Below are 23,476 nucleotides of genomic sequence, written 5' to 3'. Positions count from 1 at the left end.
TTAAACTGTGTCTAACCAACATTAAGACTGGCAGCCCTGCCAGTAACTGACTGGGTGAGTGAACACATTACTGAGACAGCATTGTAGAAATTAATTTTCTTCAATAAAGTGATTTTTAAGGCTCATATATTTCACAATCTAAACATATGTCACTGTTTCATAAACAAAATAAATGGATTAAAATAATACATTACCAATATGCTGACACATGGAGATATTTTAATTAGAAATACTTAAGCTGCGTGATATTTAACTGCTATATTTGTTGAAGAGGAGCATGCATCATTTAGTAAGACATAAGGCAGGTACATCACTTTGCATGATGTGGTACCAGAGTGGGACCAAATCACCTCCAGTGTGAGCTCTCACTATCAGATCGCATTAGCCCCGCTGAAAAATCGTGTTAAGGCTACAACATACAGAGGAGACTCCGTAAGAGCAGTCGTCCACTAAAACAACTTCTTCATCGATATAAGTCATCCAGATTCTGGTTCCTGAGAATAATATTTCTTCATAAAGGGCCACGTTTAGCTATTTAAAGGCCATATTTACATGACTGTCGCATTACATTGGCCTCTTTCCTGAACATTCTTCTTGACTTACTTTGAGGACCAGCTCTAAAATAGCTGAGGAAAGCAAATGTCAACTATGCCCTGAAATTTATACGTGTGAGAGAACTGGAATAAGTAGAAATGTAATATATTGTTTACTGTACCAAGTGCCCCCTGTTCTCTAAAGGTCAAAAGCATTGTAACCTTGGAGTTACAGTTTCTGATTGTTCCCAGGGTTAAATACATTATCAAAATTAATGGTTCAAACCCCTCAACCTTCAGATATATGAGTATTCATGCCTCCATCTGCTGAACTGTTCAACTAAAAATAGCATTCTTTGGCCTTCCCCCTCCTAATATTGTGCCCCTGAGGCAGGCTATGCAATGCTTCAGCAGTACACTGGATCTGCACCCAGCAGTATAAAAAAAGGTCATTTACTTTGTCTGCGACTAGAAGAGAGGATGGAGGAGCAGGATAAGATAGGAGGGCAGAAAAGAAATGGGCAAATATTGTTTAGTTAAAATGTTCTGGGTATATTTTTTTAACCGTATTATAAAAATTTCAGGTTTCAAGAACACAGCTGCAGCTATAGTTAAGATTTGCCAAGGTTCATTAGTGTTATAAGCGATAAATTCTGAAGGACAAATTGCACAAATAGTTTGGGGAAAGAGTTATGGACAAGAGCTTTTTTGTTTTGCTTTTTTTTTCCTTAGAGCTCACTTTGTTTAGGAATAACTCCAGCTAGCATCATTGTAATGCTTCCATTTCTATCAACAGTTTATCAGTCGTGGTTGAGAGAGTTGCGACACTTCCTTATTTATCTCCTAGACAACTTTGTTGAAATATGTAAAAATGAAGCCAGGGGTTTGGGGTTTTTTTAAACACTAAAGGCCATATAGTAACATTCCTTGTTTGAAAGTAAGGACACACAGGTGTCACCTCTGCCACCACTGTGATTTCCCAGTAACTAGGTTACTGCTACCAGCAGCATGAGAGCTGGAAAAAAAACCCATTTTGTGATCAAGTCCACTCATTTAGCAAGAGTGCTGGCCACCCATCTCTAGAATCAGTTAATATCAGTGCAACCATTTAACAGCTTGGGAAAAAGTTTGGGGAAATGGGAAAGGGGGGGGAAACTCCAGAGAACACGCATGTGAAGAGGAGCAAAAGGAAAATTATTGACAGGTTTTACAGCTCATCATGATTAATTAAAGCAAGAAGCTTTCATTACACACAGGTATCAGAACAATTTCACACACCTCTGTGCCACAGGTGTGTTTGGTAATAAATCTGCAAACTATTCACTCACAGTTGTTTGAGGCTGGAGGGGTGAACAGAAATAGCCTGTTGTTTCTGATCAGACTATATCTAGAGAAGTGTTCCCTCATCATCTAGATCCCCTTTCATGCCAAGAGTCCTAACAAGGGTTGGTCTTATCATGCATATTATTTAAATTTTTGGATTATTTGTTGAGAAAACTGGTGAGATGAGGCTCAGACATTGATTGGAAGTATGAAACACAGAGTTTCAAGTATTTTTATCAACAACATTGTCAATGACACCTTCAACTTCATCAGTATACAGATCAAAAGAAATATCTGGTATCAATCCAAAGCAGAGCAAGCCACCAATTCAGGAACCCGGACTGGCATAAAAGTGTGGTAGTTACTATTTCACTTCTGGATACTGAAAGCTACAAGTGAATATTAATGGTATTTACCATGAGCTGACCAATGTGATTAAAATTCTAAAGAGAAGATGGGTCAAATTGGCCTGTTGCTGAATGAGAACTTTTTTTTTCTTTTTTTTTTTCTTTTTTTTTTTTTTTAATGCACAAGCCATGAAAATCAAACTAGTTACTTAAGAAATTGCTGTATATGATTGCAGTACAGTCTTTTGAACTCATGAAGATACATAATCCACTGGTGAACACAAATATAGAATTCAGAGAAAGTGCATTTTGAAAACAATGTGCTAATAGCTTGAATAAGACAGGCAAATCATTAATTAGCAATTGCTCACCGGAGAAACATCCTCTGTGAAATAATTGCTATTGTTACATGACGTACTTGGTAAAAAATGGTTCTCTGTGCTATTAGGTTCAGAGCTTGCATAGAAGTTAGCCTAACATACAGGAAGATGAGAACACAAATTTGCTGCTATCTCCTACTTGGAGCATGATTGTCCAAGCAAAAGAAAACATAAATAGAAAAAAAAGGGGAGATTACAAGATTGAAGCTGGCAGAATTTCCTTAGCTGGATACAGATAACAGAAAATAATTCTGGAATTAATAATAATGCCCTGGTAAAGCTGAAATGTTAGAGCTACTGCAAAACTCTTACTTGACATAGCTTTCCCTCCCCAGGTTCTCCAAACATGGATATTACACACTCACTCACATGTAAAAACAAAACCAAACCTGCAAATAAATTAGCTATTTCTCCCACCGGCTGAAAGGAACAGAGCTTAGTTTTGTGATCACTATTTTTAAGCACTTGGAAAATACTCACATACCATGGTCACAGCATTCATGTAAATAAATAAGTGGGTGGGGTGCATGGAAGAAAGTAAGCAGAAACGGAGAAAGAAGGGGGAAGGGAAGCAAAGATGGAAAAATGAGCTGAAATGCTACACCCCTAACAGGCTTCATGACACATCAGGTATAACAACAAATTCTCTCCAACAAACACACCCAAATAAGTGCTCGTTTAGGGAACACAGAGAACTGACATGAAGAGAAAATTCATAGTAGGGGTAAATAAAATTTAATTCAGGCACTTTAACAATCTGATGAGCAGGTATCAGCCAAAGGTTAAGTGCTCTGTTATTTAAGCTCTTAAAGCCGTGAAATATTAAAGGTTTTGAAATCCCATAGAGATGAAATTCAAACAAAATAGAAAAGGGGGTGAAACAAACAAACAAAAAATTATTTTACAGCAAATATATCTAAATGGAAATTTCATCCCTCAAGCCTGAATGTTTCTGAATTTACTAACACACATTTTTACTGGTTGTTTTCTCTCTAACTGTTCTCACCATGTTTCACAACTCAGTCTATCATTTCTGAAAATTAATGAAAATGCATTATTGCTGCAGGTTCAGATCAAGTCTGATGTGCAAATATGTGGGTCAAGCTACAAATGGATCATTTAAAAGAAAAGAAGCAGGAATGTCTGTGGTTTAGATCCCATTTCTTTGACAGTTGAACAGTTTTCATCCTTTCCTGCCTTGCAGTCTTGTGTAGGCTTACTATTTGTTTTAGCGCATTTCAAAGGCAGCAAAAATAGTCTCTCTATCCACAAAGCTGATTTCAGCAGTATTTTCCCAACTAAAGCTAATGAGACTTTTGCTTCAATAAGTAGTCAAATACTGACTTTCAAAAGATAGATGTTATTTTTCCTTTTGAGAAACTTCCCTTTGGTTTCAATCCTGTCCAAGGTAGTATCTTAACATCATATTATTATGACCCAAAACTATTTTTCAGAGATCTTTGTCTGCAGAGTCAGGGTGTTCTCTTTTCAAATTTTGATTCTAGGTTAGGTCAGACCTAAGCTCAAGGAGTCCTTTGTGTCAGCTCTGAACCACCAATGAACAGTGAATGAACAAGTTCTGGTCCCATCTTTGCTTATCCTAAGTTAATTTGGCAACAATATCATCACAGGGTAAAGAGGAAAGGATTTTTATTTTGCTTTGGTCCCTCTGGAAAACAACGTAAACACAGAAAGGTAAGTAAAGTAGATATTTAGCTATTAGCACAGCAATACTTTGCTACTCTAGGCACAATTTATTCCTACTTTGCTTCTGAACCTGACTCTAACCGAACTCAAATAGGGGTTTCAAAGGTTTACTTGCAAATAGTTACATGCATCTTTAATGGCCTTTCCTCTCATGTTCACTGTCACTTTCTTTCCACACATTTTAACTCTGAAAGCTTTTGACTGTTTCTTCATTATTTATGACATTGTTGTGTCTTTTCTTCTGAAATTAAAAACTTCTTGCCACAAGAAGCTAGCTAATAATATGGCACATAAATCTTTCTTTCACAACATTTCATTACATATGTGCCAAAAATAAATAAATGGCCAAAGTCTCCTAACCATGCTTTGCATCTGACCAGTTTAATGCACAAAAAGGTTGAGATTATCTAAGTACAGAAGCCAAACGAGTTTGCAATTTATAATTTATTGTATTGTCAGTGCCACACAGTTAAAAAAAAAAAAAAAAAAAAAAAAAAAAAAAAAAAAAAAAGAAGCACTTTTGTCTGACTGGTCCAATTATAGGTAGTGCATTGCACCTACAGAGGAGCGACCACATGAAAATAAAGGACAAAAAGATCTTTGAACTTATCTCCTATCAACTGTCAATATAAATAAAAAAATACCATTAACTGCCAATATAAAACACACAGAACGTCTTTCACTCAAGGTATCAAGGTTGACTGCACTTTGCTGTACTGGAAGTACATAAGGTGTTAATCCTCCTGGGCTGTGCTCAAAAATTATTTAACATTCAGGCTATTATTTAGCATACAGCTGGTTAGCAGTTTTCCCCTAAAATGCTGGCTTCGATCCCACATTTTTTTGTTCTGGCACATACCTGGAGCTGTAAAGGGCTGAGTCCAGAAGCAGCAGCAGCTGCCATTGTTGATGGAATGAACTGCACAGGGTAGTTATCACCTGTCGGGAGAACAATGCGTGCAGGTTCAGACAATGAGCAGAGAATAGCAGCAGACAAGTGCAAACAAGGCCCTAGGATTGCCTGCGCTCCACAGCACTCCTCTAAGCCTAAACATCTGCAAAAACAAAAGGCTTCGCTGGGCACGGACTTGCCATGCTCTCTTGGAACTTTGTTTGTTAGCAGATAGCTGGTAGGCAAACTGACAAAACATTATACTCATGATTTTCACTTTCAAAAGATAATGTTCAAATCAAGCGTGGAAGCCTGGGCACAAAATGGGTCTTCCCACCACAGACACAAAGATAAAACACCCCAGGAAACCCCAGGGGCACCCAGAGGAAAAAAAAAAATAGATTTCACCACGTGTTTCTTAAAAAAATAAATCTGCTATATCCCCAAGAAATATCAGTCCTATTTAATGCAGAGTAATTTCTTTTCAGTGTCAGGTGGTTCCTGGGACAGGTATTCAGTTGGCTCAACACAGGTTGAGGTTTCTTGTTTCGCTTTGGGGTTCTCTGTCTTGGGACAAGTCCTTTAAAGTAGTCACAGAGAAAAACAAAACTAAATCACCTTTTAATATAGTTTGAAATAGAATTTTAATTTTCTCTTAGATCTGGGGACCTACTGAAGTCGATAGATTAGACAGGCACCCAGTTACGTGAAGATGCAGGTACTAAAATTTCCAAATTAAGTATTGTAACATGATGTCTTATAACATGTGCAACACACAGTGCCATTTGGACTCTTAGTCCATGTCAGGAAGGAAAGAAGGCTGAAATGGCTTAGCAGTGTAATCTGTAATATAAAAATTAATACAGTGATGGATAAGAAACTGCAGTTTAATGGATTATCACTTTGGCTCCAGCCAGTTATTTAAAATCAGTGTTATATACTATCTGCAAGCTACATTTTAACAGGCTGTGTGTTTTTTAGATATTTTTACAACAATCAGTCTATTTTACACAAACTCTTCCATGCTGAAAGCAGAATGTAGCAATAAGGGAAAATACAGAAATCCAGTATAATATAATCAGGACATTCAAAGAACCAGATTTTTTTTGTCAACCCCCTCAAATAAAAATTGAAGTCTTTAGAGTCACCCGATTCCTTGGAACTCATTCTTTTTGCCACCTGAAGTTCTGCTGTATCCAGCTCAGTTAAAATGTTCAGTTGTTTCAGATTTTTTAACAAATTGTACATGTCTAATCCACAAGGTCTCTTTGCATCATATCCATAATACCTCATCAGGCCATTGAGCACAGTATGTGCTTGTACACAGTCCAGTAACAATTGGATTCTGATTGCATATGGAGCTCTGCTACAATGCTTTCACTAACACTATATTGTACTGGTGTCCTATGGAGTAATGTTCAAAACATCTCCTCTTATTTTCCCCATTCCATGAGGTTGATTTTAGTGTGCAACGATGTTTGTTTGGGTTTTTTCCCTTTAAAAAACATAACCAACAAAAATGACTTCTAGATTATTTTCTTAAAACACTTAAACTGTCTCTTTATGGTTGAATAATTCTACTCGTCTCTTTGGTATTTATATGAAATTATCTGAATAAATAAGATCCTAATCTAAGTCAAATAACATTTCTTTCAGAAATATCTTACAAGATTTTTTAAAAAAAAATCACAAAGATGTTGAATTAATGATGCTTTAAATGGTGGGGGGGCAGGGAAATAACCATTCGACTTATCAGCATGGACTGCCTTGCAGAACATTTTGGAGGCATTCTTTCTTTAAATATCATGAATTATTCATCCCTGTTCCACACAGCAATCTCTTCTTTCTCCCTCCCCCTCCACATACACTTTTTAAGTTCAATACCAGTTGCTTTATTTGTACTAAAACATTTTTCATGTCAAACATATTAAAAAAAACAAACCCAAACTCTAAAAGAATTCCCTGGGGCACTCCTTTTTCACAGCTGTCATGCTCCTATGGTTTGAAATAGCCAGATATTTTATACCCACATGCGCACATGCGCACACACACAGAGTTTTTGCCTTCACAGTTAATTTAATAGTATCTTCACCACACCCTGTAGTGTTGTCTTGCTCACCTGCTGGCTACAGTGCTGTCTTTTGTTGCAGGAAGAAGAATAATCATAGAGTTTGCTATTTATCTGTTATTAAAACCCAATACTGTCCCTTTTTGCCTTCATTTTAATATGTTGAATTATGGCTAAGTCCTGGTAAGTCACCAGCTTCTTTGTGCTGAGAAGAAAAACTAATACTCCTTCAGTTCTGGAGTACTTTGCTGACACTGAGGAGTAAAAGCAGAGTAAAGGTACTTCCTTCTCCCTTGAGCAAACTGAGCAGGCAAGGATGCTCTGGTTTTAATTTTTAATTACAGAGGTACATATTTCCCCCTCTCATTTTCTCAGTGAAAGAATGGATCAAGAAGCTCCTCCATAGCTGTCTTGGCAAGAAATCAGTCAATGTATTGTAGCAAGTTCTTTTCAAATTTGTTTCTCAATTTGAAATGCTTGCGTGAGGATCCATTCTTTTAAATTTGTACAAAAGGCAGGAGAACATGTTCAAACAGGTCTGCCTTAGGTACTGGTGTGTGCTAACCTTTGATAACCAGGAGTGAGAAGAATGCTAGAAGAAGAAAATCTGTCATGTTTTGCAAACTGATCTTTTCAATCTCCTTGCTGTGCTGATTGTCTATTTACATTTGGCTGCTGTTGTTTATATATAAATTGGTGTTTACAAGTCATGGAAAATTATGCCAGACTTCTGTTTCGTTTGTCAGGTTGAGCAACATTTCCAAATGAATAAAAGCAGTGAGCAATTGTGCTGTGTTATTCTACACAGAAATAATGTCAACGTTTCTTTTTGTCCTGGATGAAGAGATGAAGCTTAGCAGATGTTATTTATAGGATGTTTAGACTTACCTTCCAGATCAAGGCTTTGTGAGCTGTGAGGAAAGGATGTCTGACTTTTGTGAGACCCAGAGTAGAGGGAAGGTGTTGCTTTATTACCCATCTTTCCTACAACAAAATTGTAAGACACAAGCTGACTCTCCTCATCTGAGTTACAAAGCTTTTGGCTTGATGATGTTTCCCCCAGTTTGGGATTGCAACTTGAACTCAGTCTCTTCACACTCACAGAATGACAGAGAATGGAGTTGGAAGAGCTGCAAGAGATCAGCAGTTCCAGGGCCCTATCCTTCCAGACATAATGAACACACTGAGCAAAGCCTGCCCCAGGTGCTGTCAGGATACTGCAGGGACAGAGATGGCCACTCCCACAGTATTCCCACTCAGGGCATGAATTTTGCTTGTACAGAGCCATCGGGGTTAAGGACGATGTTAACAAAGGTAACTGGCTAAGGGAACACTATGCAGCATCTCCCTTGTCCGATGGCACTGCTTCAGTTATGCCTTTGTCCTGTGCAGGGTTTGCTGCATCTCTGCCTTATTGCCATTCTCATCTTGCACCAAAACCAGTTTCCCCCACAATTTTGTCTGCAGGTAATGTTTGCAAAATCATGAAATTTGCACATTTCAGTACAAAGTCCTATCTGACAATATCCAGCTGCCTGCCATAATATCCAGATTTTACATAAGTATTTAGGACTGAGGCACAGATGATTGCTACAACAAATCCTGAGGTCACAAAGTCCTTGTTCCAACCAAGTAAAACTCAGCAAGGGACACATGACAACCTTTAACTCAGTCCTGGGGAACTTCCTTTAGAAAAAGGACTCATGAAGCCATGCAAAGACACATGGTCGACACAGTGGATTTGGCATGTGCTTCCTGTTTTCACCTGCCAGGAGGAAGAGCAGCCTACCTAGTTTCCTAAAAAAAAAGAATATTTAAATATGGAAAATCTAAGCCACCTTAGAACTTTAGGAAAACTTCTGAAAGACATATTCCAAATGGAAATTGCAATGTCGGATATCAGAGAAATACAGCATGTCTAAGATTATGTGAGTTATGTGGATTAGCTACAGTAATCAAGGAGTGATTGGAATGTTCTGAAGTCCAGCCTGATGACAATAAGCCTGACAGTTTTGTTTGTCATGCTTTCCCTAATAATATTACTTTCTCTGATTTGCCCCAGTGCAACTAGAAACAGATTCAGGCAAAAATGTTGGCTCTGTTTCTGCCACCAGCCTACGAAAACAGTATCCATTTTCGGGTTGCATTGCAGCTTAGCAAAATCTCTTGTAAATTATTTTTGTGCATGAAGCTGAATGACCTAGGCAGGCAGATAGGGGCTGTTTCTTAGCCACTCTAACCATGGACTTTATATAGTTCTTGTATGAAATATGAAAAAAAGCCTTGAAAATACACTGCAGCATATCACTCAACAGACCAGTTAAATTGAGTTTTACTCTACTCAATGTCTTCGCTTTCAATAATCTCTTTCAGAGATGCTTTCCAGACATGGTAAAAAAAAATGGTACAATAGGAAATATTTGCAGGAGATTTTTAAGTAAAAGTGATCATACATTTTAAAGTCTCATGGACTGCCATCATGAAACAGGCATGGACATCAGCCCTCCCACTCTCTGCTTAAAGCAAACCATAGTTCTGTTTGACATCTGTTCAAATTATGGTCTGGCTCCTACCTAGCATTGATTTATAGCTTTACTTCATCATCATCCTGCTTCCCTATTCCCTCTCCGCCAAAAAACTTGACTGAAGTAATATTTCAGTCACTGAAAGATGGAGGAGGGAACTGTTCTTCCTCATCTTCCTCATCTTACCCACTGCCTTGTCCTCTTGACCCAGGGCACTAATGGGCACACACTAATCTTGTTCAAGGATACTCCAGCCCACTGAGTTTTTCTGGATATGAGTGGTTGGTTAAATGAAAGGAAATTTGCAGTGGGAGAGGAGGTGTAAGGGTATCCATGTTGCCCACCAGTTCCAAGCAGTAAGTGTGGTGGTCACAGTTAGAAAGCCAGCACAGTTGCTTCGCTGTACTCGGAATGCAAAATAATTCTATTAACTGCGTAGCATCTCTGGGCAAGTATTAGCTTCCTAGCAGCTGCCACTCTCAGCTTCCCACTGGAATAAGTGGCAACCCCCACAACCAGGTACTCTACGAGGCTTGTCAAATGCCTGCAGGTCAATAGTCACAACAGTCATTTGAGATGCACAGCGCCCTAAAGTTATAATTAATCCGGTATACAGTATAAATACTGAAATATGTATAAAAAATTAATTAGGTGGTCTATGCAGCTCTGATTTCTCAATTAGTACTTACCATGCCGGAAAATTATATTACATGACTTTGAGATACATAAGGAAGTATGGGACTTAGGGGATTTTTTTTTCTAATGCAATTATTACTTGTCATCAGCACTTGCTAACTTTGGCCTGTTTCACCTCCTAAAGCTCAAAAATAGCGGGGGGGGGGGGGGGGGGGGGGGGGGGGGGGGAGCGGGGGGAGGGTTTCAGCCATCTCAGTGTTATAGATTCTGCCAGGAAGAAGGAAAGTTTCTCCTGTCAGGCTTTATCATAGCTGAGTTATCAGCAAACCCTTAAGTTTTCTGCTCATAATGATGTGCTCAGAAGATCATGAGCAGCGAGACATGTACTGGAAGGGCCTCAGAACGTAATAAATTCTCCTCTCTTCTACAGGACCTTCAATTGAGTGTATGAACTACTCTACTTTGCTAAAGAATACCATTTTATTCCTCCAAGGCCTAGTGTTTGTGTGCAAATCTGCAACAGTACTCAGTAACTTGGCATTGAAACAACCATGAAACTGGCTCCCAATTAAGCCCAGGAGGATATTTCTGCATGGAGATTAACACACAATCATACCTCTGCTTGTACACCAAGGCAGGACTTCTCATCTTGGCTGTCCTGTCACATTAACACTGACACACTCCTCCCACCTTGGAGCCAGCTTCAGGCAAAGCAAAGAAGGTGACTGTGCACACAATATACAACATTCTCTAAATGACACAGTCAGTTTCAAATGTACTTAGTCCCCACTGTTCCTATTATTGAAATGCCTCTCACTGTATTTTCTGAATGTTGAGTAAAACTGACAGGGTCAAAACTCAGTCTTGCCAACGTCAAAATGCAGTAAAATGAAAGAGAAGCTAAACATGCAACCTAAAAGAAAATGGTAAGTGTCTGAAGGGTTAATCCATCTCCTGCCTTCCCTCAGAGGTACAAGCAAGTCTAAATTGACAGTTCTGCAGGTGAAAGTTTCATTTCTCACAAAAGTAGAAGAGTACAGGTAGTAGCAGCCAAGTTCATAAATATTCCTCAGAAATGACTTTGAAGAACCCTCTCTATGAAAGAGTATAGCTTAATCTCCAGTTTCATTAATTCCTTAACTACTGTGCCGAGAGTGCCAAAAATAGGAATTAATCAATACCAAGTGTAGTTACAGCTTTATTTTTTATCAGGATCTGACAGAAAGCTACTGACCTGCCCAGCTACCTTTGCCACACATGCAGTAGAATTTAATATATATATTAAATATATAAATATTCTAACTTCTTTAAAGCCAGTGGTTCTAAGCAGATCATTGTGACTTCTGGCCTTTTACTAGCATCATCTGGAATTAAAACCACTAACACCAGCAAAGAGCTTCACTGTGTTCCAAGATATCTAGGCCTAGGCTTCTTCCTGTATTTCATTCTTTTAACTTCTGTTACACAACTCTCTGAATTCTAGCAAGTAAGAAAATGCCCTAAAGCTGCATCACCTCCTGTTAGGAGGCCAATAGGATCAAATTAGATAGGTACTATGAGGAACACTGTAGAATAAGTCCAGAAAATTGGTCATGATCGTGGAAAACATGAGTGCTGGTAACACTCCTTCCTAAGTCATTTTTCTACCAAGAAGTCTACAGAGCCAAAATTAACACATGATTGAACATAATGCCTTTCAGGGGGCAGCACAACCTTCAGCTTAGTCATGAACAGTCACTACTCAGAAGCATCTCAGATCAAAATAGGAAAAGCAAGGAAAGCATGTGCTTCCTCTTGTCTGTGAGAAGTAAGATTTAGCCAGTGTTGTAGGCAATTTCTGCAAATGGCAACCCTTTGTCTTTGGTCCCTAAATGCTGTGAGGTAGTGATGGGTGTGAATAACCCTCATCCTGTACCTGATAGAGCTATCCATCTTTCAGAACCCCAGTAACTGTTTCCGGCACACAGTGCACCAGTTTGTCAAATCAGAAAAGAACTTTGCAATTTTGAAGCCTGAAAATAAGATAACTAGACAAAGAATGTGCATTTAAAGAGGAATGCCTCTGGACTAAAGAGACAGAAGAGAGTGGGACAAACAGAAATTTTTGCTGAAATCCTGCTTGGCCCCACTTCATGCAATATTAAGTAAACTTGCTAGAAAAGATTCTAGGTTCAACCTGGCTTTTAATTAGCATGCTGTTTACATCTTCTGTTATGAGGCTTCACTCTAGATTTGATGCCGTTCCTGTCGCAGTCAACAGCAAAAGCACCGCGAACATCAGTGGGAACAGGATCAATGCTTTACTTTGTGCATTTCATATTTAATGAATAAAAAAATAATCCGTTATTTATGTTTTGTAGTTATTAGTTATCAGGTTAATATGCTAAAGGCAGCTTAACAGAGAATACTATTAATGAGCAAAATAAGGTTGCTGCTTCTGGACTGAGGTCACTTACAAAGAATGTACAAATGAAAATAAGGTTGACTTTTATTTACTTAAATATCTTCCTACATTGAATTCCTTTGGCAAAGTGTCTTTAAACATTTAAAGCCCTGTTTACAAGGACGCTCTGAAAGTAGCTTCAAACCATTATATCCCTAATTGAATTCCCCAGGAGTCCTGTAAACTCAGAGGAAAAAAAGAAAGAAATCATAACATTTGCTAAATCATCTCAAAACATATTTCACTGCAAGGTTGTGACCTGTTAGGAGTCTGAATGATGACTGGAATTAAACTACTGAAACCTTTTATTTACCAGATTGAAATCAAACAAAAGAGTAAGAATTTTGCCACAAAACACAAACATACTGAAGATAACAGAATTAATTATAGACATGTAGCTTTCGCATAGGGCAGACCAGATGCAAATTGCTAGGCAAGTGGGCCACTATATTTAAAGCAAATGTCTTTGTGGAAATTAAATTTTAAAAAATCATGATGTTCAGCAACCAATAGTCCATCCATCTCCTCCAATCGTGAAGTTTTTTTTTCAAGTGGAGTTGCAAAAGCTCCACATAATTTCCAACCAGCTCTGCCTGTTGTGTATCATCTGTATGAGACAGATCACACAAGAAGCTACAGTTAACATCTTAAAATGTGCAATAGCTTCATATCCCGGTGAGCTTACCTGGCTTGTAAGTTATTCCTGGGGGGAAGAGGAATCCCTGCTGGGCTGCAGCAGCCGCTGCCAGTGTCCGCTGGTCGTGTGGAAAAATTGGGATCATGAGCGGAGGCATGTGACCCTGAACCTGCTAAACAGAAGAGAGTCTCTGATCAGAAATAGCACAAATTTGTCTGGACAGGTATTTCTCCAGCACTGACAGTGTTCTGCGTTCACACAGTCCTGCAGAACCTTCACCTTAATGCAGTCCCTGCCAGCTTCACATTAGCACATCAAAGCCCTCACAAACATTGTTTTCCCCTCAGTGTCAAAGGTGTAACGGCCTCAGTGAACTGCATGTTTCCCTAGCTCTTCCTGTCCTCTATTACTGCTTTTTTTGTTTTCAATTAATATTCCCTGTCCTGGCACAAGGTAAAAAGGTAGGAAAAAACCCAAGGTTTTTATCAAAAGTAATGTGGTATGTATTTCTATTAATTTTTCACAAGTTTTCTCATCTTTGGGAAATTTTAATTCTGAGATCTTACAACATAAATATCAACAACTCAGGTATGTTATCTCAAAATCTCACCACAGTACTAGGGAGTCTTCTAGTCAACACCACTACTTTTAAGATTTAAAGCTTCAACATTTTGGGTCCTAAATAAACTAACACAGTCTGCCACACACCTCACTGTAAGAAATATTGCTTGTCTGTCTAAGCAGTTTTATAGCTTTATGCACTATCATGTAGCTTGGTAATTATGGAGCTGCATTCAGAGACGATTTAAGAACAAAACCTACTATATTAAATTTAATTCGACCATAATAAATGAATCAAAAAACCCACAAACATGCACAAGGAAAAAAATCCTTCTCCTTATACTAGCATTTGTATTCAACATATAGAGAATTATGTGATAGGATGATGCCTGTTAAATCCACATGGTAACTTCCTAGTTCTTTAATTTATGGTACCTGTGTTTCAGAGAGAGTGGCTAGGATCTCAGAGTTTTTATCCATCATTGCTTAACCCCAGACATACCCAAGGGTTTGACTATGATTTTTCTGATTAGCAGTTAAGCAAACATATAATGCTCTATATATCAAAGCTGGTAAATGTAGGAAAAATTGGGGGTTTAGGCGGAAAAAAAAATCCCTCATTGTACCATAAATAGGTGGAATTAAACACTATTAAAAACTTAAAGTACACTTCAAGCAATTTTTTGCATTTAATTCCTAAAAAACGATTTTGGTCAAATCCCATATGTTGACCTATGACATTGTTTAAATAGTGCCAAATTTTCTTGTCATATCCCCATTACTTTCACAACCATTGATGCAGTGCAGAAATGCTACTGTGTGTCTCTGTGAGGGTTAATTTACCAACAACTCTTCTCTTGGGAAAGCCCTAAGATGGAGGTTAATAAAGGTCAAGTAAAAAATAAACACTTTACAGTATTTTTTGAATCCATTCCTCAGGAAAATCAACTTATAATAAAAAGGTCTTTGTGCAATTACTGCTATGGCACTGGGGCGTGAAAGAAACTAGCTTTACGCAGCTATTTCTCTCATTTTAGCTGAGGTAAGCCTGGCTGTGTGTTTTAGGTTATACATTAAACTTGGTCATATTGGAGTTGATCCCCATGTGCCCAGAACAGGCATTCAGCTCTGAAAAATGGTGCAGGTTTTGCTGTGTGGTGGTTCTACACCTTGGCTCTACAGGAGGACAACAAAGCAAAACCACAGGCTTTGTCTGACAGAAGAAACTGTACTGGAAGAAATTCAATTCTATACAACTTGCAAAAATTTGCAGTAGTTCCTAAATAGCATCTAATCAAATGGAGCCAGAATCATAAGAAATATCCCCACATAAAGTATTTACATGGGGCCACAAAGGTACAAGACTCCAACACAGTCTCACAAGAGATCAGAGTATTGTGGTTTGAGTGAAGGTGCAAACATACCCACTGCAATACTTCATTCCACTGTGTCATAAAGATAATTTGAAACATATCATAACCAAATCCTACAATACATTCCTGGTAGATTTTGATTGACTCAGCTGTATAGACTTTGTTTAAACTCTCAAATAAAAGCACTTCTCTAAGTATGGAGAATTACCATTTCACGTTCTGGCTATCTACTATTCTTCCTACTCTGATTGCAGGAATAGGTCTTCAGTCTATATAAATCAGCATAACTTTGACTAAATGTTACATTTAGGTTATAAGTTTAGATTTGCAATTAAGAGACTTATACAGATTGAAAAAAGGTTATACTGAAAGGCCACCATTCCCTCCCCTGGCTCTTCCCTCTGGCACGGAAGTGTTGATTTCACACAATTATTATACACATAGATGTCCAGTTTCAGCACAGGTCAACTGAAAAGCACAAATAAGCACTGAAAAGGAAGAGCATGTAAAAATATCACTGATCACAGAATTATTAAATATATAAAATGAATGCAAAAAAAATTCAATTAACTCCTTAATTTTTGACAATTTCTATTCCTGAGAGTTTTATTATTATGAAGATGATGGGTTTGATTTTACTGAGGGGGAAGAAATTTGGAGGAAGGTTTGACTGGTGTACTTCATAAAGTCGGCTACATGCCCAGAAATTTTAATTGCTGAGATGGTCCTCAGGTCTTTCTGAAAACCAAGACGGGAGCAGATGCCCAAGAAACACTCTGACTCTGTCTCTTCCCATTCGTAAAAATAGCACATTGTTGGATCGGCACTTTCCCCTTTTGTCTCCTCTGTGCTAAGTCGTTGATGATGCCATTTTTTGCCATCTGCCCCAGAGCTTCATTAAAGATACATGAATGGACTAACTGGGCTGCTATCTTGTGAGGAACAGGTGCTATTGTTTGTCCCCAAAGACTTGCACTAAAGATCTCACTCAGAATACTTGAGAAAGAGCATCTGTAGCAGTCAGTCAGAGAGTAACTTGGCAGTGCCTATGCTATAAGCTAATATGCAGAGACACTCAGGGGGACTCATTTTCTCTTTCATGAAGTTTTTTGTTTTGTTTTGTTTGAGGGTGTTTTTTGGATGGTTTTTTTGGGGTTGCTTGTTTTTTGTTGGGATCTTTTTGGGTTTTTTTTGTTGTTGTTGTTGTTGTTGTTTGCTTTTTTTTGTTTTGGTTTTTTTTGTATGTTTGTGAGGGGGTTGGTTGGTTGGTTGGTTTGTAGGGGGTTTTTTGTTTGCTTTTGGGTTTGGTTTTGGTTTTTTTTGTTTTTTTTTTTTGTTTTGTTTGTTTGTGTTTTTTTTTTTTTTTTTTTTTGGATGGGTAGTAAATGTTTGATTTTGAACAATTCTGCCAATCTGTATTTTTAAATGAATGTACAAACTCTGGAGGAGACCAGAATATATTCTCTCCAAAATTCTGTTCTGCTACCACAAGTACAGTTGACTCTTACATAAAGCTACCTCACGAAATTAATCTTTGTTTCTATACAATAAGCTCAAGTTTAACTGTGTTAAACATAAAAATCTGCCAAGATTACGGAACACTTTAAAGGTGGTGTACCATTCCTTTAATATCCCATCACAACTCTGACGGCCCTTGGGAACTGATTACAGCACTTCCTCACCTGAGACGTAAGTCAGGAAGCAACTTTAGAATAAATCAGCCCTGATTAGTTCAAGAAGCAACTTCCAGTTTGATTCTCCCTGAAATAATAAAAGCTGGTGGCCTATCTGATAAACTGGGCAAATCTGCAGTGCTTTGTCCCACAGTTCTGTGAATGACAATCTCAGAAGTTGGCTGAACAATCCTCCCTGTTAAAAAGTCATTGATAGTGTTTTACATGGAAAATGTAAGCCAGGGTGATATGTTATACAAAAATAATGCCTTGAATTAAAATGATCTGCCTCTTTCGGATAAGGATAACAGCACATTTAGTGAGATTGAAGAATTTTATCTTTAAAAACCAAAGCTGCCTCTACAACAACTAATATTACAAGTAGAAAAGTAAAGGCGTTCAGAGAAAAGGGTGGCAGCACTGCAAGCAATGATGCAGCTCACACATTTCTGCTTAGCTGTGAGAATGACAGGTTTCAAGAGCAGAAGTAATCCCATCCTATAATGGCAGAGGAATTCCTCTTCCTTTATAAGATTAAACTTTGCAAGTCGCCTCTCTCTGTACAATCTACTTCAGTAAAGAGCAAAAGTGCCATCTTTTTGTGAGAGAGTAAGCACAATCTTTATAATATTTTATCCCTTCTTTAAAGCTTTTTTTCTTTTTTATTACATCCAGCACTAGAATAAGTGGTTAGGGTTAGGGTTAGGGTTAGCTAAATACGTTCTATTTGCCTACAATAATCCAGCATTTCTATTTAAAGTCATTGCCACCCCATTCTTCAACCAATTAGACCACTGGAGCCTCTTCTGAAACTGTGGAAATCTTGAGATTTGTCGTGCATCTAACAGAATACTCCAACACAAGTTAGCTGAGAAACCAATCTTTGAATTTAATGAATTTTCTTTAGTGTAGGATGAACAGAATCTTTTGTTCATGTGATGCTGCAGCCTCTGTGAGAACCTAAGCTGTTCACAGGGAGGTTTAGACTTTTCATAATTTAAATTTTAATTTCAACCTAAGACTTCTTAACTTCTTGAGTAATTGGTACACCCAGACTACAACTTTAACCTAAGCCCTCACTGAGCCTTGAATTTCCATAGCAAAAATATGTTGGAAATTTTCTAGTCTCTCATTTACAAACTATGGTGTAATAGATTTCCAGGTAATGGCAATATATCAAGTAAAGATGTGCATTTTCAGACTGCTCAAAATATGTTTATATGATAGAACATAGTAGCCATAGCTGATAGCTCAACAGGTCATATTTTAGCTTGATTAATTTTAAAATAAGTCTTAATGGCACTGAAAGAAATGTTTGTGCTCCCAGAAATATTAGTGCAAGAATTTAAATATCCTGTATATGATATGTATTTACCTCAGCTGCATTTAAAACAGTCTCTATGCAATATGTGGCACTGTTACTTTTATATCACTCTTAGATTTTTTAATTTCAATAACTCGTGTTGGGCTTTGTTGTTTTTCGTAAGAGAAGAAATATTAGAAGTTTTGATAATTTAAATTTTACTTTGACTAAATCATTTTGGGGGACGCTGCAAGAACACAAACAGCATGTTGCATAAAGAAGTAGGGACTTTTATGAAAACTTAATATGTGAAAGCCAGAGGGATTGTCTAAATGTTAAAAGCAGCTACATGCTAAGGTTTCTGCAGGTTTGAGCTTAAATCTTCTCCCCAACTCTGCCAATATTGTAATGAACTCAAGCCATCCACAGTCCTAGAAATTTTCTATTAAGGAAAACTGCAGAGGAATTGTATGTTTGTTTGTTTGTGTGTTTGTATTTGCAAGTGTCTTTGGTTACAGTTGAATGGTGTGACTGTTTCATTTGTGCTGTTCTGGTGAAGCAAAGTGACCACGAGGCCAGGTTAGTTGTCCAGTTCACTTGCGAATTATCTGGCTTCTTTGTGCGCAAGTGTGGCTGAGCCTTTTGCTCTGGGCTCAGAAATGAAACTGGTAAACTCCCCAGACTCTGGCTTAATGGCCATCAATGCCCAACATCCCCTGATGTAAAGGTAACGTGGGGATAGACCCAAAAACTAAAGTGAGAAATTCCCTCTAGCAAATAATCCCAGGGAAGCACCTGTGGTTTGGCATGAGGAGGAAAGGCAACTGGAGAAAGACAGGCTCCAGAAGACCCAAAGTTATCCCCCAGTCACTGTGTCATAGCTAGGACACTGATCATCATGTCAATAAAGCTCCCACATTGAAAATTATTCAGAGACTTCTTTCTGCTCCTGCTAGCAATACAGAACCACTGGAGAACTACCTGTGTAGGGAGGCATATTGTGTTCTAATTTATCTGCCATCTAATTATCTACAGTCTAATTGAAAAATGTTTCCTCTCAGTCAAAGTACATGAGCCACAAAGAAAATGTCTGCCAATGGGATCCCAGGGGAAGTGTTGGCAAATAAACTCTAAAAAAGATACCATAGACTTGCAAAATGAGAACATTTCAGACTGAAAATTCTATGGAAAAAATATGTAGCCCACTATTGAATGTGTAAAGGGATTGTAACTGCTATTTTCTTTCTTTTCCCCTATCATTTTTTTCCATTTGTCCAATGCATCCGCATGATTTGGAGATTTAACTCTACTGCAGTGGCCACAACATTAATGTGAAAATTGCAACCATGATCATACAGCAAAACAGAGTATCCTTATTTTTTATTATGATTTTTCCTCACCACTCTGAAACATGAAATAAAATAAATTCCATCTACTTAGGCAATCGAGAAGGAAGCTACAGAAAAATACTGACAACATCACTGAAAACAGAACAGTTTCAAACACTAGATAGCATTTCATTTCTATTAGCTTCTCATTATGTTGCCCTGTTTTTATCTAGCTCCTTAACTATCTGGAAATACAGAATTCAACTAAGGATGATCTCATGAAGTTAGGAGTATGATAAATGGTAATTAAATCTATTTAAATTGTCTGTATTTTAAGAAACTCTCACTAGGAGGGATGGAGAACATCTCTGCTATAGAGAAATAAATAAAACATGTTATGCAAAAGTGAATTTATGGTTCATTTGGAATTAGAGATCTACCACCTTTTCAATCCATACAAATGCATAATCTTGTCAATTAAATATTATTGTTAAGGTCTAGTAGTATGTTAAAATCACTTTAAAGTGCAACTAAGGAAAATTCATGTGTGTTTATTACTCCTTAAGGGTCTATTAGTGGGTATTTTATTCAGATTTGTGTTGTAAAATCTGCATAAACTCAGCATATTGTTATCCCCATGTGTGCATTTGTTTGGTTAAAGCATAACAGCAAATCTCTATTACTGCAACTTCTGGAAAAGTCAAGAGAACTAAAACAGTCCTAATTTTCATCAGATACAAACAGTTATCTCTACAGAAGTGAAGAGCTGACTATTATGCAAATTGTCACAGTTAGTGGTCACCAAGCCATCACAGAAGACTGAGCAAGTCAATTATTTCAGATATTTCCAAAGACTAGTGAAGATGTATGTTTCTCATCTGCACCTTGTCTTATTCATGCCAAAATAAGAAAAATATTGTAGCCTAATGATACTTGTTGATATTTTTTATACGCGAAAGCTCCATTACTTCAGCTCAAATCTAAATATAAATTATGTTAGAAATCCCTTATTAGCTATGTTTTTATGGTGATATCAAAATGTGCAAGATTTTTGGAGTACATTGATATTTCCTGTTGGTGGAAATATTGAGAGCAAGAGATGCTTTAAAATTTGTGTTTGGCATTGCTACTTTTGAGCAGAGTTTCTCCACACACATCTTTTCAAGACAGAATTTTTTTTTCTTTTTTTTTTAATACTAACCATCCCTAGTTATTAACATGAAACTAATTCCTTCAATGTACAGTATTAAAAAAAAAATACTGGTTCCTGTCAGACCAGAAAACTGATGGTTACTTAAGGAATGATTGTCTTTCACTTTAAAGAGATTGACCGGCAGAAGTGAGAATAAAAACAAAAACATCTTTCAATGACTCTGATCAAAAACCCTTCCACACTGTAGAGGTAAAAAAAGGTGCAACAAAATAGAACATATTTAAACAAATATAGAATATATCTGAAATTCAGGGGGGCACCAATGAAAATGGGAATTCTGCCATTTCCTTCACTGTGGGAAGAATTTTGTCCTGAGCAGCATATTCTTTTTAAAGCATTCTGTATTTTCGCTGATATTCCAAGATTTCTACTACATACTTTATAAATATTAATTAATTCAAGCTCAAAGACCCATTCAGGAGAGAGTATTACACCTCCAGTTTACACAGGGGGACCCTCAAAGAGGCCTGGATTTCTTTTCCAGTGGCAGAAGTGATGATGCATGGTGGACAGGAACCAATTCCATTGTAATCTGCTGCTTGCAAACCTTCACCTCCCACCACTGTTCTACCAAGAGCCACTCAAGGTGCAGCGCTAGGGCTAAGGAGGGACATGCTCTGTTGGAAAACCAGGAGGCAGTTTTGAGCTGGTCCATGCCAGCACTGCCCCGTTTAGCCCTCCAACACTCGCATAATGGCAGGATACAAGGGTGGAGGTGAGGCACAGGTGCAAAAAGGAGACACTTTCCCATTCCATTCAGTCCTGTGGTTGATTTCTACTGGCATTTATGATAAAGAGGAATAAAATCAAAGAGAAGGAGAGGCAAGTGTTGCTATTTTTCCTCAAGCCTAAATGCATAATATTCAAGAGACTAGGTCAAAGGAGTTACTCATATCTGGTGAGAACATTCCTAATTCTGTATATTTTTGAAGGATATTTAATGCGGAATAGTAACCTAGATACGTTCCAGAAATCATATGATGTTTATGGAGTGTTTAGATCGAAACACAAAGGGTTATCAAATGCAATTATGTGGAGAACTAGCTTAATGCAGAAAACTCCTGTGTCTAGAGATCAAAGTCAAATCAGAATACTGATCGCATGCAAAAATTAATTTGTTCCATCTCTTCCTAGGATTCTTCAGATTTTGGCATGATCTGACCATCTTTACTCAGAAAAGGATCCAAGGAACTGGTGCGTTTGTGCAGTATGACTGAGGTGATTGCCACCGCTGGTACACAGCCATTATTGCAAATTTGGGAGCAAGCACTGGAGTTTGTAACCTTCCAGTGCCATACACGCAGCCTGCGTGCTTCCTACACCAGCTTCTCACTCCAGTAGATTTCATGGGCTTCTCAACCTTACGATTAATCTACAAAAACGTTGTGAAAGAACAAAATCATTGGAAAGGTAAAATAAGGCAGGAAATCGGGAAATATCTAAAATGAGCACGGGCTATTTCTTATCCAACTTTAGTATTAAAATTCCAGCAACAGCTATAGCTCAGATATAAAACCACACTGCTGCGCTGCCTTCTCTGCGGAGGATCCTGACACTCGGGAAGGAATGTCAAATCTTCCCGTTTTCTGGCTTTCCCCAATTTGTCAAAACTCCAGCTTTAGAGTGTCACTTCAGGCGCGTTTTGGGCTGGCGAGCAGAGCCTGGCCGTGTCTGCGGTGACCGCGCTCAGGCTGGAGCGGCTCCCGCCTGGAGCCGCGCTCCCAGCCGGGGTAGCTCCTCCGGCCCGGCCCGGCCCGGCCCGGCCCGGCTCGGTTCGGCTCGGTTCGGCTGGCGGCGGAGCCGCAGCCCCGGCGGAGCCGCGGTTCCCGTTCGCTCTCCGGGCGCAGCTCCGGCGCGCTGCCTGCGGCTGGGGCCTTCAGCGCGGGATCAGAGCTGCGCGGCGCTCCGGGGCAATAACAATGGCCCTTTGTCCAGCTGTGGCCGCTTCCTCCTCCGCAGCCAGGCCTTATCTGCTCAGGAAATGCCTGCTTTAACTGACAGGTAGGAGATTAAATCTACAGCTGCCGAAACACAATCTCCGCTCTGTTAGATAGGCTTTCATTGAAAAGCGCTACAAACACATAATTTGTTTATGTTGTACCAGCAATCTTTGACAAAGCAGACTGTCTAGCTGAGACAAATGTGGTTAAACCCATTTATTGTATTATTTCTGCTACACAGAACAAGCTCTTAAAACGTAGAAGCTACACAAGGCACAAAGCTCTAGCTGTGTCAAGAAATCAAGAATAGACGACTTCTTGTTACGCTAGCCCCCTTTACACAGCGTAGCATGTGCCCTCCTGGAAAACATCCACTGTGATTTCTTTTTCTTTTTTTCATTTTCCCCTCCACACCAACCCTCCTCCCTCCCCCCTGCCGCCCCCGCCCCCCCCTTTTTTTTTTCTTTTAAAGGGGATGGTTCAATGATGTTTATGTTTCCAGGTTTTAAAGTTTCTTTTGTTTTCTCTAGCATCAATAGCTATAAAACAACTAAGTTGGACAAAGGATGCCTTTAGTTTTAAGAAACTAAAAGA

The 23,476-nt window shown here is 38.4% G+C and overlaps 1 protein-coding gene across 6 annotated transcripts in view; it reads right to left on the bottom strand.

Moving 5' to 3' along the window:
* The window catches only part of SOX6 (SRY-box transcription factor 6), a 363,778-nt gene that overhangs the window by 82,332 nt on the left and 257,970 nt on the right, over positions 1-23,476 (bottom strand). For 4 of the 6 annotated variants that reach the window (XM_058421042.1, XM_058421046.1, XM_058421043.1 and 1 more), the window contains 2 exons: positions 13,540-13,663; positions 5,150-5,229 (listed from right to left, as the gene is read on the bottom strand). In XM_058421042.1, coding sequence (XP_058277025.1) covers positions 5,150-5,229; positions 13,540-13,663 — 204 coding nt within the window. The remainder of the gene's footprint in view (positions 1-5,149; positions 5,230-13,539; positions 13,664-23,476) is intronic. The other 2 variants (XM_058421045.1, XM_058421047.1) reach the window with 1 other exon arrangement.

The sequence above is a fragment of the Hirundo rustica genome, chromosome 6, assembly GCF_015227805.2.
Source record: "Hirundo rustica isolate bHirRus1 chromosome 6, bHirRus1.pri.v3, whole genome shotgun sequence".
NCBI classification, from domain to species: Eukaryota; Metazoa; Chordata; class Aves; order Passeriformes; family Hirundinidae; genus Hirundo; species Hirundo rustica.
This window is presented reverse-complemented; position numbering and strand designations above follow the sequence as displayed.